The sequence below is a fragment of the Gopherus flavomarginatus genome, chromosome 19 (assembly GCF_025201925.1).
Source record: "Gopherus flavomarginatus isolate rGopFla2 chromosome 19, rGopFla2.mat.asm, whole genome shotgun sequence".
NCBI lineage: Eukaryota > Metazoa > Chordata > Testudines > Testudinidae > Gopherus > Gopherus flavomarginatus.
Window position 1 is genome coordinate 743,332 of NC_066635.1, and position 17,080 is coordinate 760,411.

The window sequence follows — 17,080 nt, forward strand, 5'->3', positions numbered from 1 at the left end:
TATTTTCTGTTTTATTGTCTATCCCTTTCCTAATGATTCCCCACATTCTGTTTGCTTTTTTGACTGGCGCTGCACATTGAGTGGATGTTTCCAGAGAACTATCCACAGCGACTCCAAAATCTCTTTTTTGAGTGGTAACAGCTAATTTAGACCCCATCATTTTATGTCCATTTGATATTATCTTTTCCTATGTGCATTACTTTGCATTTATCAACACCGAAATTCATCTGCTCGGTAAATGGGGAACATCATAAATGCACCTCGGGGCAGGTGGCAGAGTTATTTACCAGAACACAAGATCTCTTGCAGTGAGTGATGGGAAGTTCATTTATCCCAGGAAGGGAGGAGGGATCAGGGCCGGGGTGAGCTGTACATCACCAACAGGAGGGACACTTCTCCCCAAAACCTCATCAACTTGCACTCAGCCAAATCCTCCATCTCTGCAGCCCACATTTCATCTTCCTCCCCAACCCCCCAGGAGCTAGAAAGGATCCCTGGTCACTGTGACATCCAGACAGTCCGTGGGCAGGGGCTCTGGGCTAACACAGACTGACCCTCTCCTGCCCAGCAGCCTCCTGCATCCTAAGGGCATCATGTTATCCCCGTGTCTGACCCTGCAGGTTCCCTGGACTCAGTGGGGATGGGTCCCTGGCTGAGGCTGGCAGGGTGGGTCCTGCATTCACCAGATCATTCTTATGCCAGGCAAACCTCAGTGGCTGGGGTCTCTGGGCACCTACCAGCAGCTCCTCACTTTGTCGCTCCTCCTCGGCTTTAGCTGCTTCTCCCTCTTTTCCCAGAGGGGCCAGATACTTTTGTGGTGCCTCCTGGAAGAAGCAGGGGAGGGAGGGTTAGAAACTGCTGCAAACCTCCCAGCTGCCAGATTTCAGGGCCCCTCCTGCCCTGCAGACGCCTGTGCAGGGTCCCTGGGACTCGGACTGACAGGAGATGGAGAAACAGGGAGAAGCTTTTCCAGAGAAAACACAGGGCCCCAGGCTGCAGTGACAGGGCTGCAGCCCAACCCCCTGCTCCCCACGCGCGTCCCCGCTCCCTGCCCACCCCGCGCTGCCCGCGGCCCCACCGCGCTGCCCCGCGGGCTGCAGGGCTGGAGCAGCCTCCGCGCTGCGCTCCCTGCCCCGCCCAAGGCCCCGCTGCCGGCACACAGGGGCGGGGGTGGGGGGCAGGAAGGGGCGGCTCCTCCCCGGGCCTGGCCCTGCCCCCGGGCCCCTCGCAGGGGGGTTGGGACAGGCGGGGAAGCGGGGACCCGCCTCAGCTGGGAAGGGGGCAGGAGAGGGGCTGGGGCTCCCCAGGGGAAAAGCAGGGGCAGGGGCTGGTGCTGCTGAACCATCAGCCCAAGGAGCCCCCGGCTGAGAATGCAGCGAGCACGTGTCAGTTCAGCGCTGGAGCTGGGACTCAGCACGTGTCAATCACCCGCCTCTAAAGCCTCTAAATCCTGGGGGCACAGCTCGCCAGGGCACCGCTTGGGAGCTACACTGGGAATACATCCTGCAGGAAACCCCTGCCCCAACAGCAGAGTGGTGCAGGGGGAGCATGCTGAGCCCATAACCCAGAGATCCATGGATCGAAACTGTCCTTTGCTAGCTTGGGCTTTATTTACAGCCCTGGCAATAATCCAGTTGCCTGCAGTCTGCTCTGCAGAGAAAAGCACAAATTATCTCCCTGTTCACCCTTCCACAGTGATTAAAGGAAGGAATAAAGCCCCTGCCACACAGAGTCTCCTCCTGGAAGGTGAGAGATGTGCAGTGACTGGGGCACCAGCTCAGGGTTGCTAGGTTTATGTAACTTTTGGTGATGCCCAGAACGGGTCCAAGTCCTTCCCCTCCCCCAACCTCTGCCTAAGGTGCTGGGAGGGAGATTGAGTACATGAGGTGCAGGTTCTGGGATGGGCTGGGGAGGCAGTGGCAGGTTCTGGGAGGGAGTTTGGGTGCAGGATCTGGGCTGGGGCAGAGTGTTCCACCCCTGCAGCTCCCATTGCCGCAGTTCCAATGGCACAGTTGGCGCTTGGGACCGGGGCAGCGTGTGAGAGACGCACCCCGCAGGGACGTGCCAGATGCTTCTGGGAGTGGTGCGCCGTGCAGAGCGAGGGTGGGCAGGAATCCGTTTTAGCCCCACTGTGCTGCTGGTAGTAGTGGCAGGAGCCCCCAAGGCCCGCTGATCTGACTTTCTGATAGGGAAGCCACAGGAGTGGTCATGCACCCCTCATGAGCAGCTTTGGAGAGTTTTTTTGGGGCTCCTGGAGTAGGCGGCAGAGAGGTGCAGCCACACCACAGAGTCTGTTTCCCTGGAAGAGAGAGGGGACTGTAGAGTGATCTGTCACCTCTGTGCAGCCAGGAGCCTCTGCTCCCCTCTACCATGCTGGAGCCTCCACATTTATTTATTGGCATATAAAATTTGCAGAATTTTAAAATATTGTGCACAGAATTTTTATTTTTTTGGTGCAGAACCTCCTCAGGAGTGAAACTGACTCAGGGAACCTCCTTGGATTGTCACTGCTTGGTTAACCACTCAGCCACCACACCAATGCACAGAGAGTGCTACTGCTATGTGGGGGTGGGGGCTGGGGTCGGGTCATACACATTCAGACTGTACACTCTCCCCGCTGCTGATTTCCCATTTAGGATATTAGCCGTTACTGACAAGGTTTGTCCGCGTTCTTTTCTTTAGCTCATGCTGCTAGTTAGAAGGATCAGTATTGATTTTTTTTTTCAAAAATACACAACCCCCTAAACCTGCTTTTAGCAATCAGAATAATTTAGTGTCACCTTATTTTTGTCTGCCCCAGTACAAAAGAAGAGGCTTTTGTGGGTTTCCTGACTCAGAGAATGAAAATGAATGAGTGTCGGGCCACACTGCTGTGGATCATTGTAGAGCGGAACCCATTGTTGGCACTGGTACTGTAGACACAGCCTCAGACTCGGTGCTGGGGAGGGGAAGTATTGCCTCTAGAGTCACCCAGGGGTGGTGTGGGCTCGAGCGGGTTCTGTGTTGTGTTGTTAAAAAGGATCCCCAAGATATTGAACCCTGGGCCATGTTGCTGCTGACTCCAATTGGCAGAAGGGTCACAGAAAGAAGCAAGGGGAGGGGAGGAGCACCAATTAATTTATGCAATTATTCAGTGAGGCAGAGGCCTGGCAGGAAGGAACTACCTGTGCAAGCACCCTTGGCAGAGAGGGGGATCTGTGATGTCCTCGGCACTGGCGATACAGCCCAGGGATGGGGCAATAAATGGAGCAGGGAAGATTTGTGAGCTGGGAACTCCTCTCCCCGGATAGTTCCCCTGCAGGCCTGTTTCAGTGTCTCTCTTTGCTCTTTCCCTGTGTAACCCAGTGGTTCTCAAACTTTTTGAACTGGTGACTCCTTGCACAAAGCAAGGTGCTGAGTGCGACCCGCCCCCCATCAATTCAAAACACATTTTTTCATATTTAATATTATTTTAAATGCTTAATTTATAACCCAATTCTTTAAAATGAGTTTAACTTTTCTCATCACTTTTAAATTAAGCCTAGAACACACTTTGATTGAATTATTGTTATAAGCAGAAAAGGGTTTTTAAAATAGTTACTGTTTAATACTGAGGGTGTGAAGACATTTGTCAATATCAATTTTCACAGCAGACTTTGCTCCATTGCCACCCTCATTTCTGCTGCCTGCAGAGCTGGGCGGTTTGTGACCTCCCACATAATAACCTCACCCCCCCCCATGAGGGGCTGTAATCCCCAGTCTGAGAACTCCTGTGCTGCCCCCTTCCCGCTCTGGCTGGGACACTTGACCCCTGTCCCATTCCCAGGGTGCTCGTGCTCTCCTGGAGCTGGATCGGCTGCTCCTGAGTGGAGCCAGAGCCAAGGGGGATGTCAGTGGGGCCAGCAGCGCTGGGAGCCACAGACACGGTGGGCAGAGATGAGCTGAGGAGGGGCCGCTTGTGGAGAGTCACTTCTCTGCCTGCCCCCAGTGCTCCCCCCTGCTCTCCCCTTCCCCGGGGCCTGCCTTAATTCAGACAGTTCCTTTACCATCATATCCCCAGCACATCAGTGATTGCGATAGCAGGGGGCAGGTTTTCTCTGGGGCACTGAGCTTTGCCAGGGGGTTGGTGGCTCCTTTCTTTCCTCACCCTGGAGTAAACTCAGCTTTTTATTCCATCCTTGATGTTTCATGGAATAACAACAGCAGCATGAAGAAAGAGGTGGGCACCGCTGGTCTCAGGGGAAGGGCAGAGAGGTGCAAGCGGTGGGCTGGGCTGGGCTGGGCTGGGCAGGGGAGGTGCAGAGAGCTGTGGGTGGTGGGCAGTGCAGGTCAGGGGAGGGGAAGAGAGCTGCAAGTAGTAGGCAGAGCAGGTCTCAGGTGAGGGGCAGAGAGGCGTGGGTGGCAGGCAGGATGGGTGCACAGGAGGGGCAGAGAGGTGTGGGTGGTGAGCAGGACAGGGGACAAAGAGGTGTGGGTGGTGGGCAGAGCAGGTGTCAGGTGAGGGGCAGAGAGGCGTGGGTGGCAGGCAGGATGGGTGCACAGGAGGGGCAGAGAAGTGTGGGTGGTGGACAGGACAGGGGACAAAGAGGTGTGGGTGGTGGGCAGAGCAGGTGTCAGGGGAGAGGCAGAGAGGTGTGAGTGGCAGGCAGGATGGGTGTCACATGGAGGGGACAGAGAGGTGCGAGTAGTGGACAGTGCAGGTCTCAGGGGAGGGGCAGAGAGGCGTGGGTGGCAGGCAGGATGGGTGTCACAGGAGGGGCAGAGAGGTGTGTGTGGTGGGCAGGACAGGGGACAAAGAGGTGCGGGTGGTGGGCAGACCTTAGGGCAGAGAGTGTAGAGCCATGAGCAGCAGGCAAGGAGGCCTCAGGGGAGGAGAGGAGCATGCAAGAGGCGGACTAGCTTCTAGGGAGCTTCCAGCGCTCACATCCAGCCTCCCCACATGCAAGAGTCATGGGCCACCTGTTCTCTGGGTCTTCACTAACCAAGCCCCTCCCCAAGCTGTGTTTCTGGGAGAAGCCCTCCTGTTCACACAGTGCTATCTGCATCAGGATTAAGTTGATATAACTGCATTGCTTGGGGTGTGTGTGAATTTTTTACACCCCTGTGTAATGTAGTGACACCCACCAAATTTTGTAGCATAGACCTGTCCAAAGAATCACTCACACAAACCTTGGGAGTAAAACATCACCTGCTCCTCTGCTTTACAGAATCCAAACACAAGAAAAGCTTGTCTGGCCCCTACGGGGTTTGGCAGACAGTCAGGTGTGGGCAGATAGGCTGCTTTAAATAACAGCAGGCACCGTGGCTTAGCTGGTTAAAACACTTGCTCAGTAAACAGGAGATCCTGAGTTCAACTTACAGTGGTGCCTTGTTGACTGGTTGTTGGGGCACCTGGTATTGGCTACTGTCAGAAGACAAGATTCAGAGCTAGATGTGCCTTTGGTCTAGCCCAGTGTGGTTTTTCTTATTGTTTAAATAACACTCACAGGCACTGGTAATAGAGTTACTGAAAGTTTGGGAGTTAGGAGCGGGTAGGTCAGTGGTCCAGTCCCCACACAGATGACCCTCTCCCTCTGGGACAGGGGCAGGTCTGAGCTCTCACCCAAATGCTCATTGTGGCTGCCAGAATCTGTGAGCAGCTTGTTTAGTTTACGCCAAAGGTTGAGTCCTGCTTTGTGCATTGTGTGTGAGAATGAAAATCCTAAATTGCCTTTTGAAATAACGAATGCAGCAGGACGTGTTATTGTCCCTGTCCCAAAGCAGACAGACCAATGGAGAAATGCCGTCAAGTCCAAGGTAATACTCCACTGCCATTTTACCTTTTCTGCTTGTTAAACTCCTTCTTATCTGCCCCGCCCAGGCTGTCCTCTGCCTCAGCTGCTGCTCCAGGCCTGCTCTAGAGTCAAACATGCAGGGCACTCAGGGCAACAGAGGCTGGGACAGGGCAGCAGCCTGGGTTGGTCTGGGAAGATGCTGGGAGTTCTGGTTCCCTGAGAGCTGGTCCGGCTCCCTTCTCAACAGCAAACAAATCAATTCCACGTCCCCTCCCCAGAAAAATCAGCCTAGAGCCAAGGGCAGCAGGGGACGATTCCCTCTAGTTCCCACCGAGGCAGGAGAGAACCCAGGGTGTTTCTAGCAGAGCTTATGGAACTGATGTGGGGAAACCAGCCTTTAATAACAGGCAGTTCCAGTTTAAGCTTAGTGTTTTTAACAATTTCTACAACATTAAAAAACCCTTGAATCGTAGTGTCACCATCCATAAAATTGCTTCAGACTTATAGGTTCCCAAGTGCACAACTAAACATCTCTTCAAATCCAAGGGAGTGGAGATCAGTCAATGTTCAGAGTCATCCCACATAAAAGAACCATGTTGTGGTACATACTGGTCCCATCATGTGGCCATCACCTTTCCCTCCTCTCTGTTAAAAGTTTTAGTATTTTGCACAGAAACTTTCTTCCCTCAGGAGAGACCTGGGAACCAGGGCTGCCAGCCAGCCAAACACATTTAAGAGGAGGCGTAATCTGTCAAAAAGTGATCTCCCTCCTTCAGTTCAGTGACACCCTGAAATGTTACTTATCAGGGCAGAACCGGAGGACTGAAAGCAGCTACAACAAACACCTGTGTAGCTAACAAGAATGAACACAAACACTCCCTTGTATCTGAAGAGATGTTTAGTTTTACCCTTGGTAAACTACAAGACTAAAGGGAAAGGCGGTGGTGCCAGATATAAAGAGTGAAACACGAGACAATCATCATAATTATGCCCATAGTGACTGCAAATTATTTCTAAATTCTTATTATCATCGGTGTATTATTTTCTCTGGAGTCTAGTCACTGACTATATCTTGACCAAGAAATTTGGGTCTTGATAAAATAATCAACTACCCCGGTTAAGGCAATGGACTTGATAACCACTCAGTTCAAGTACTAACAACAGTGGCTGCCTTTTAGCCATAGCTTTTAATCAGGGCAATAAATTGATACGAACTCCTGTAAAATCATTTCCCAGCCGAGTCCTTCACTCACATTCCTTAGGGCATTGGGCCACCATGTGAACATTTCATTTCCCTCCTCAGTTTCACACAGAGACACAATTTCCTTTGCACAGATCCATGAACAGCAAAGCCTCCCTGTGTCTCTTGTCTGAGCCAGGACATTCAATTCCAGTGAACCCTTCTCTCCTGCAATGGCAATGGTCAGACAGAGGGGACTTGGCCACCTTCACCTCTGACAGTGAGATATTGGCTCAGCTTTTTCTTTACACTGCTGTTGTCAGTCCATGAAACATCAGGGATGGAATGCAAGGCTTAATTCATGCATCAACCCCCTGAAACATTTCAGTGGCCCAGAGAAATCCTGCCCCTGGCTATTGGAATGATATGGTGGAGATTCGAATAGGAAAGGGACTGTCTGAATTGTCAGTGTGGGGAATGAACAACTGTCATGGTATAAACCCCCACTCTGAACCTTAGCGTCCAAAAGATGGGGTACCAGCATGAATTCCTCTAAGTTTAATTACCAGCTTAGAACTTGTAGCGCTGCCACCAACCAGGAATTCCAGTGCCTGCTACACTCTGGTCCCCCCAAAACCTTGCCCGGGGACCCCCAAGACCCAGACCCTCTGGATCTTAACACAAGGAAAGTAAACCCTTTCCCTCACCGTTGCCTCTCCCAGGCTTCCCCTCCCTGGGTTACCCTGGAAGATCACTGTGATTCAAACTCCTTGAATCTTAAAACAGAGGAGGAAAATGCACATTCCCCCCTCCTTCTCTCTCCCCCTCCCAGACTCTCCCTGAGAGAGAAGGTAATCCTAACACAGAGAGAAAGTTAACCTTTCTCTCCCCCTTCCCTCCTTTCTCCCCACCAATTCCCTGGTGGATCCAGACCCTGTCCCCTGGGGTCTCCCAGCAGAATAAAAAAAAACAATCAGGTTCTTAAACAAGAAAAGCTTTTAATTGAAGAAAGAAAACAGTAAAAATTATCTTTGTAAATTTAAGATGGAATATGTTACAGGATCTTTCAGCTATAGACACTGGGAATACCCTCCCAGCCTAAGTATACAAGTACAAATTAAAATCCTTTCAGCAAAATACAAATTTGAACTCCTTCCAGCCAAATACACATTTGCAAATAAAGAAAACAAACATAAGCCTAACTCGCCTTATCTACCTAGTACTCTCTAGTCTGAACTTATAAGAGCCTGTATCGGAGAGATTGGAGAGAAACCTGGTTGCACATCTGATCCCTCTGGGTCCCCAGAGTGAACAAGAACCAAACACTAACAGCACACACACAAACTTCCCTTCTTCAAGATTTGAAAGTATCCTGCCCCCTAATTGGTCCTCTGGTCAAGTGACAGCCAGGCTCACTGTTCTTGTTAACCCTTTCTAGGCAAAAGAGATATGAATCACTTTTGTTCTATTAACTCTTACATCATCATATCTGACAGGTGTGTCTGGACAGAGGCCTGAGGCTGGGCACTTTAAGGGAACTGCATGGTTTGGACTTCTAAGTAACCAGTGAGGTACTATAGAAGCTGTTTTGTGCTGGCTTGGTAAATCTAAGTATTGGAATAACCACCAGCATTTGGGGTTTGTCTGCCCCATTTTGTTTGCAGTTCACCCTGATGGAGTGACCTCAGCTGGCTCTCACGGGCAGCACCGTCACAGTGGCGTAGTCGTGCAAGGATCCACAGAACCAGGTCAATTAGGCTTTGGGTGAGAACCCCACGCTATCCAAATTTGAAAATTGGGATTGAGAGTTTGGTTGGTTAAAGATCAGTGACCATGAGCCAGAAAGCATCTGCAAAAGCGATGAAACTGCAAGCCCTGATGGACGGCCTGCGGTTTGAATATGAGCAAAAACTTGCAGAAATTCAAATGGAAGAGAAGCAAGCCTTGGCCCAGCTGGAGGAAGAAGCTGCTGAAAGAAAGGAGGAGGCTGATGAGAGAGAAGAAAAAGCTCGTAAGGGGCGTCTGGAATTACTGGCTGCCGAGAAGAAAGCTCGACAGAGGCAACAAGACCTAGAACAGGAAACTCACAAGATGCAACAAGAAACTGCCAGACTTCAGCTCCAAGTCAAAGAAGCAAGGAAAGAACAGCAGAAACTGTATCCTCTTGAAAATCCAGCTTATAACTATGTTGATATGTGGTATTACTCGGAGCAGTTTTCTGTGTTTAACCAGTTTTGCTATGGCCGGGGAGAGGGGGAGTCTAACCTGGTGGGTAATAGCTGTTTGTCTGTTCAAGAAAGCAGTGTGTCTGGGAATGAAATTTCTGAATGTCTGTCTGATGTCTCAGAAGTGAATCTGGAGTTAAATCAAGAGCAAAAAGATCTCATCGGGGAGGGAGACGTTTCTCAGGAGCAGATTCAAGTAAATGGTCAGATGGAAACCCTAACTGAGGAAGGAAAGGGTAGATGTGTAATGGGTAATGGATTGGTGGCTAGTGCAGCTTGTAAAAGTGAACCTGAAATGGGTAACTGTGATTTGCTGGAAGTAGCTCAGTGTAGTGAAAAAAGCAGCAGCTTATCTGTGGGGAATGGCAATGTGCCTGGTAGAGAAGGTTTGGAGGAGCCTAGGCAGCCTTGTGAGCTGATGGCTTTATCTGGTCAGCAGTTTGGGAAGGCAGAAATAGTGGAAAATGAGTGTCCCTATCCCTTACCTGTTTCCTGTGTGGAAAAATGTGACAGTGAAGGAAATGTGCCTGTGTCTGTCAGGGGTATTGACTTGCCTGTGGAGGAAGCTACCTCAGTCTCCAAGCAGTTATCTGTGAAAAGCCTTGTGTGCTGGGACAAGGGAAAGGAAATCCCAAGCTGTGTGTCTGGAGAAGGAGAATGTGTCTCTGGCTCTTCTGTGTCTGTGGAGCAGATAGAAGGGGCCTTTCAGCCTGTGATGGTTGAGGGTAATTCAGTTGTCTCAGAGTTGGTTGTAAATACAGCTAAAGCCCAGGAAGGGAATGGTCCTAAGTTTGTGTCTGCTTGGGAGAATAGCACTGTAACTAGGGTGCATCCAGTTAGTGTCTTACCAAAATCCCAGAGATCAGACAATTCTGGTGCTTGTAGTTTGCCAGTTGCTAATGTGTGGTTGGAAAAGGGTGTAGCAACTCTGTCTAATCAGGGTGATACCCTAGCCAGGGCACAAGGAGAGCAAAAAGGTGATTTAATTGTGTTGCCTACTGACAGTTTGACAACTTGTAGCAAGAAGGAAAAGATTTCTGAGCTTGTTCATGGCCAAGGGAAGGAGAATGCTTCCAATACTGGGCTCTGGGCCCCCTCAAAGTTGCAAGGGAGTTTAGCAAGCAAAAAAGGTAAAACCGCAATGAAGTACTACCCTGGACTCAATGGCATTTCTCCATTGGTCTGTCTGCTTTGGGGCAGGGACAATAACACGTCCTGCTGCATTCATTATTTCAAAGGGCGGTTTAGGATTTTCATTCTCAGACACTGTGCACAAAGCAGGACTTAACACTCAGTGTAACCTAAATGAGCAGCCCACAGATTCTGCCAGCCACAAAGAGCATTTGGTGTGAGAGCCCAGACCTGCCCCTGTCCCAGCCCCAGCCTCAGGGGCGGAGGGTCATCCACGACCTAGCAGCTGCTAACTCCTAAACTTTCAGTAACTCTATTATCAGTGCCTGGAGTGTAATTTAAACCATAAGAAAAACCACACTGGGCTAGACCAAAGGACCATCTAGCTCTAAATCTTGTCTTCTGACAGCAGCCAAGAGCAGGTGCCCCAAAAGCCACTCAACAAGGCACCACTGAGAGTTATTATCCCTGCTCCAAAAGCAGACAGACCAATGGAGAACTGCCATGAGTCCAGGGTAATACTTCACTGCGGTTTTACCATTTCCACTTGCTAAACTCCCTCCCAACCTTCTGGGCTCCTAGAGCAGGGTACTGAACCTGAGCCCAGACACGCACACTGCAACTTTACAGCCCAAGCCACATTACCCTGATAACTCCAACACAGGCCTGCCCTGGATGTTTCATTGCACTGGAGACGTACCCTAACATTATGTCTACACTCTGGTTAACACACCCAGGGCAGTTCTCTCAAAGCCCAGGTCAGCTGACTCAGGCTTATGGGGCTGGGACTGCAAGACTATAAAATGACAGCGCAGACATATGGACTTGAACCCAACCTCTGAGACCCCACGAGGGGTGAGGGTTTCTGAACCCAGGCTTCAGTGTGAACACAAATATCTGCACCACAGTTTTTAGCCTCTCAGCCGTAGCATAATGAGCCCAAGTCAGATGACCCAGGCCAGCCATCCTGCCATCTTTATCCCAGGAGAGATGGACTCTAAGGGTACGTTCCCATTGCAATGTAAGCCCAGGAGTGGCAACCTGTGCTAAAAGCAGCACCCTGCAAGCCCCATATTCACCACTCTCATATAGTGATGATACGTTTTGAACAAAGTCTGCCTGGTGAGGTATCATTTTAAAAATCTTGAAGTGTTCATCTGTTGAACATTAATGTCTTCTTGCATTCTATGGGCTCACATTGATTTCAGAAGTTATGAAGTTTGCTCTGTGTGCATTACAGAAATATGTTATGAGGTTGGGAAATCCCCACCACCAGCCTTTCAGGTGCAAAAATGGAGGAGCCAGACTCCCTGCTGGCCCATTGAAGGTATCCACACTCCCAAGGACTATTCCAGGAACCGTGTAAAATTCAGACTTCTCCGAGATTGCACAGAGACAATGGACAGTGCTTGACTCATGTCGTAGCAAAGGTACTTTCTAGCAAGTTGGAAGAAACTATGAAAGGGAAGTAGAGACATTATGAAGTGGCCTCTCTCCCCCACAACTCAACAGCTGGAAACACATCTGGAGGACAAAGACTGAAATGAGATAAATCAGAAGAGAATAACAATAATACATTCAAATCAAAGTCCTCAAACAGACTGGTATTGGTTTTTCAGCAGAAAATTTTCAGTTTGGGGAATTTTCTTTTCCCGTCAGACCTTGCCAAGGGAAGCAGGGAGAAAATGTTTTAGTTGCCTTCTTCAGGACAGCTTGCCCTAGACATTCTAGCTGTGGGTCACTGTCATGGCCTTGCTGAGAAATGGAGTATTTTTATAATTTGAGGAGGTCCCAGGGTGTTTGGGGGAGATTATGAGGATGCTACCTTTTGAGATAAAATCTAAGAAATACAGAACTAGAGAATTTCTTTTTTCAGAAATCTGAGATTTAGACATTTTATTTAAAGCTGGGGAGGGGGAGCAGAGAGGGTTGTCTGAGTTTCTAAGAAGGTTTTTGTTTGCAAGAAGCATTATTGTTTGATCTGTCATTGTACCAAAGGGGAGATGGTTGTCTATAAAGGAGAGGTGAAGGCTAAAAGCATCCAGTGAGGATGGGATTCGAACCCATGCATGCAGAGCACAATACATTAGCAGTCCATCACCTTAACCTCTCAGCCACCTCATCTAACCTGCTAAAAAAGGGACAGTAGGAGAAATCTAAGGCCGGCAGTGATAGGGACACTAAGGAGTTTTTAAATACTAAGCGTAAGCAGGGTCTGAATGAGCTCCCCCCTCACATCTAGTGAGGAGCTGGGGAAAGACTTCAGGAACAGACCGTGTTTCAATAGACACACCTACTCTGCCTAGGTATACAGCATGATGAGGCCGCTTCCCCAAAATGACCAGTTTTGGCTGGTGGCGGGTTACAAATCACTTTAGCACTGAGTGGTATGAAATGTTATTATCCTTCCTGTATGAGTGAAGGGCAGAAGAACATACCTAGTGGGTCCTGATGGAGGGGTAGGTGGGTGAGGAATAGCTTTTATTGGACTGTATAGAAGTGATTGAGGACATCATCCTAAACCAGTGGTCCCCAAACATTACACACTGAGCCCTCTTATCCATGTCTGTGGCCCCTCAGAAGCCACAATCAAAAACCGGGGCTGGGAGTGGGGCTGTTGCTTGCTGTGGAGAGGGGTGCAGACAAGGGTGAAGGGGGTCAAGGCTGAGCTGCGAGCCAGAGGCCCAGGCTGAGGGTGGGCTTGAGGAAAAGCTGGGACAGAGTGGGCCTCAGTGCTGCTCCCTCCATGGGGGCTGGCTTGGGCCCTGAGGTGCCCCCATGACTGTTCCTCTGTGTCCCCCTAGGAGTCACACCCCACATTTTGGGGAGCACTGAAGCCTACTCGCTAATCAGGGGTTAGTGATGCCAAAGCCCAAGGAAAGGGAGAATAAGTGCAGGGACCCCAGCACCAGAACCATGCCCCCCTCACTTCTGTCTGTGGATCTGCCCCCTTCTGCACCTTCCACTCATGGCCCTGTCCACTATGTCACCTCTGTTCCAACCCTTCCCCCACTGGCCCCACCCTATCACTCCTTTACACCTGCACCACTGTGGCCCTGAGACCAGAGAAGCTCTGTGCCCCTGCTGCAGCTCCCGGGCTGTAGCACGGAGTGAGAGCTCCTCCAGCCCTGGGGCTGACATGGGGCAGACTTTTCCAGTGGGGCCCAATTTGGCCAGGGCCCCTAGTCATGGGCCCCACTGCCCTCTTGGCGACGCAAGGTTTGGGGAGGCTGAGCCCCACCTCCCGAGCCTCCATTACAAGCCACCCAGTCTACTACTGCTCAGTGTGTGGCCAGTCTCCCTGTGTTCTCTGCTGTTTGTGCTGGGGAGTCTGGCTGGCCTTAGGGGTGGGGCCCCCAGCAGCCGCCCAGGGCTCCAGGGGGTCAAAGGGCACCATGTGCCAGTGCGAAGGTGCTCACTGCTCTCCCCTGCCCCAATGCACCTCCGTGGCCCCTTAGAGGGTTGTGGGGAGCGAGGAGCAACACTATGTGCTCCATGCGTCCTGGTCACTTTCCCCACCTGGGCTGTGCTGTGAGGGGAGCATCAGAAGCTGCTGCTCTCTGCCCTCCCCTTATGCAGCCCGACTGAGGAAAGTGACCCGGATGCAGGGAGCTCGGATGATGTCGCTTCTCGCCCCCACAGCCCCTAGGGGTCCCTGGAGGAGCAGCTTTCCAGGGAGGAGCGGGCAGCAATGCCAGCTGCTCCATGCACACAGGTCAGTGTCCCCCGTGGGTGCAGAAGGGGGTGCAGGGGTTAGGGGTGAAGGGGGTGCAGGAGAGGGGCAATGGCTGGTGGCACAGGAGGGGAGAGTGGGAGTTAAGGGCAAAGGGGACACAGCGTAGGGGTTAGGGCACAGGAGGGGGCAGGAGTTGGGGTGAAGGAGGCGCAAGGGCTGGGAGTGCAGGAGCTAGCGGTAAAGGGGGATAGGGATGGTCCAGGGGTGATGGGGAAGTGCCTAAGTACACATTTTGCCCAGGGCACCAGTTCCCCTAACGCTGGTCCTTGATAACATTTCTTGCTGGGAGGGAGAGGGTAGAAAAGGAAGGAGTCCTAGCAGCTCTTCTGGGAGCGCAGGTGAAGAATGACTCCCCTTTCTCTAGATTCTCCCCGTGGGGCTCTGGGGTGAACAGAGCCACATAGCTTCTGCCGCGTTCTCCAGATTGTCTATGCTGGGCTCCCGTGGAAGTTACGGAAGGCAACAATTACCTGACGTTTCTCAGCCATTGTGGACAGAGCCGCACACCTTCCTCTGCAAACTCTACAGGTTGAAATCAAGTCTCTGAAGTCCATCAACAGCTGGGATGGGTCATTCAGTCCTTTGTACAGAGCTTCAGTTTGTAGCAAAGTCTCTCCAGGGGTATGAAGCAGGACTGGAGACAAGATGGAGATGAAGCATCAGCCTTTTATAGTCTCTTGCCATGTGATCTTTGCTTTCTTTGTCCCAAGGACACTCTATCCAGCACCTGGCATAGAAAAACCTTAGAGTTCTGTCCATAGGCAGGTCCCTGCATACCTTGCTAAGTCACAAGGGAAATCTGCCTTCTCTCAATGGGTCAATTGTACAGCTCATGGTCCTTAATGAGCCATCAAGCAAGTTAGGCAGAACTGACACCAACTTGTCCAGCTGGGGTGTTCCCCAGAAGCATAGCACAAGTTTGAAAAACGGGCAGCATAGAGCCAATATTCATAACGTCAACTACAAAAATGATACTCATATAGAGATAGCATCATTGTAATCAGCCAATCAGAACCTCTCCATAGACCCCTTACACGACAACCTTTCTACAATATTAACTGCAAATACAGAACAGTGGTTGCAACGGTGATCTATAGAGTTACAGATTATGTCAATAACGTCACAGGAGGTGACATGACATCATTGAGACTGATATTGGAATACTGCCTCCAGTTTTGGTGTCCTCATTTGAAAAAGATGTTATTAAATTGGAGCTGGGGCAGCAAAGAGCCACCAAATGTTCTGAGGGCTGGATAAAAATGCCTTCTAGTGAGCTATTGAAAGAGCTCGACCTGTTTAGCTTATCAAAAGAAGATTGAAAGGTGGCTTCATTGAAGTGCCTTAATGGAGAGAAAATATTGGCTATTAAAGGACTCTTTAATCTAGCAGAGAAAAGCATAACAAGACCCAATGGCTGGAAGGCGAAAAGAGACACATTCATATTACACATAAGGCACAAATAATCAACAGCGAGGATGATTCATCACAGGAACAAGCTACCAAGGAAAGTGGTGGATTTGCCATCTCCTGATGTCATTCAGTGAAGACTAGATGCCTTTCTGGAATGTGTTTGCCCCCAAAGTAGCTCTTGTGTCATACAGGAGGCCTGTGATATGCAGGGGGTCAGATTAGATGCTCTAATGGTCTCTTCAGGACATAAAGTCGACTAATTTCTGAAAAACTGAGTGTAGCATTGGGAGCAGCATCTGATGTTTTACTGTCTAGCCGGCTTGCTGCGTAGAAGGAACGCTCCTTGAGTGGGGTTCTCCACAGGGAGTAGCTCAAACCTCCCAAGTGCCTGGCCAGAGGCAGGACATTAGCACAGCAAGGGAGGGGTGTGGCAGTGACATCACAAAGGCCTTTTGCAGGACTTCAGACTATTGATCAAAGGTGGTGGGGAGGTGGTGACCTCACAGAGAGATGCTGACATCAGGCAGGCAGGACAGGAGCGAGGGGCCAGGGAAACCTCAGAGACCCCTGTGGCTTTGCTTCAGCAAGTCTCCTTCTCGAGGTCTCTCTTTGAGGACTGAGAGAGTATTCGGGTTCACGGACGTGAGCGCCAGGAGGAACCCCTTTTGAGATTTCTCCTTCCCTTTTCCTGATTTTACTAGAAAACAGCCGTCCCTGTTTAGAAGGTAAGAGCCTCCTTGAGGGAAGGGATGTCCTGGGCGTGTCACAGTTCGGATGCCCGTGGCCCCCTCACACTGTGAGGAAGTTCCCGCCGTCTGCTCTGTGTTCGTAGTGCGGGAGAGAGCAGCATCCACGGCAGTGATTTGCTCCTGGCTGCCAGAGCAGAGCAGCAGGCTCAGCTGTCAGAACTTCCCAGAGCAATGAAAGGGGAGGGGCCCATGGCTCTGTAGCAGGAATGCAGGGCAGGCGAGTTCACGGTGGGCATTGTGGGATACTGGAGGAGTCCAGTTATGGTGATATAATGAACAGCAGCGTCTACTCTGTCACTTTAAGTTTGCTGCAAAAAGCTCTAGACCTCTCATCGAAGTTGTTTTATTTTGTCAGCAAAACAAGGCAGTTTTGTCGCCAGACGTGCCATTACAGCATGTACACCAGCCACAAACTGCCAACCGAGGTAGCCTTGTGTGTTTTTTACACACCTGAGCAGTATAATTCTGCTGAAACAACTTTGTAGTGCAGACCTGGCCAAAGATTCACTCACACACAACTTGTAAGGAAAACGTCACCTGCTCCTAGATTCATAGATTCTAGGGTCAGAAGGGACCAATGTGATCATCTAGTCCGACCCCCTGCACAAAGCAGGCCACAGAACCCTATCCATCCACTTCTATAACAAACCCCTAACCTATGCCTGAGTTACTGAAGTCTTCAAATTGTGGTCTGAAGACCTCAAGCTGCAGAGAATCCACCAGCAAGTGACCCGTGCCCCACACTGCAGGGGAAAGCGAAAAACCTCCAGGGCCTCTGCCAATTTGCCCTGGAGGAAAATTCCCTCCCGACCCCAAATATGGCGATCAGCTAAACCCTGAGCATGTGGGCACGACTCACCAGCCAGCACTCAGGAAAGAATTCTCTGCAGTAACTC

The 17,080-nt window shown here is 50.7% G+C and overlaps 1 protein-coding gene across 1 annotated transcript in view; it reads right to left on the reverse strand.

Moving 5' to 3' along the window:
• Positions 1 to 17,080, reverse strand: part of LOC127037657 (zinc finger protein 2-like) — a 98,063-nt gene that overhangs the window by 47,437 nt on the left and 33,546 nt on the right. The window contains exons 3-4 of the mRNA XM_050929671.1: positions 1,079 to 1,148; positions 738 to 824 (exon numbers count right to left, since the gene is read on the reverse strand). Coding sequence (XP_050785628.1) covers positions 738 to 824; positions 1,079 to 1,148 — 157 coding nt within the window. The remainder of the gene's footprint in view (positions 1 to 737; positions 825 to 1,078; positions 1,149 to 17,080) is intronic.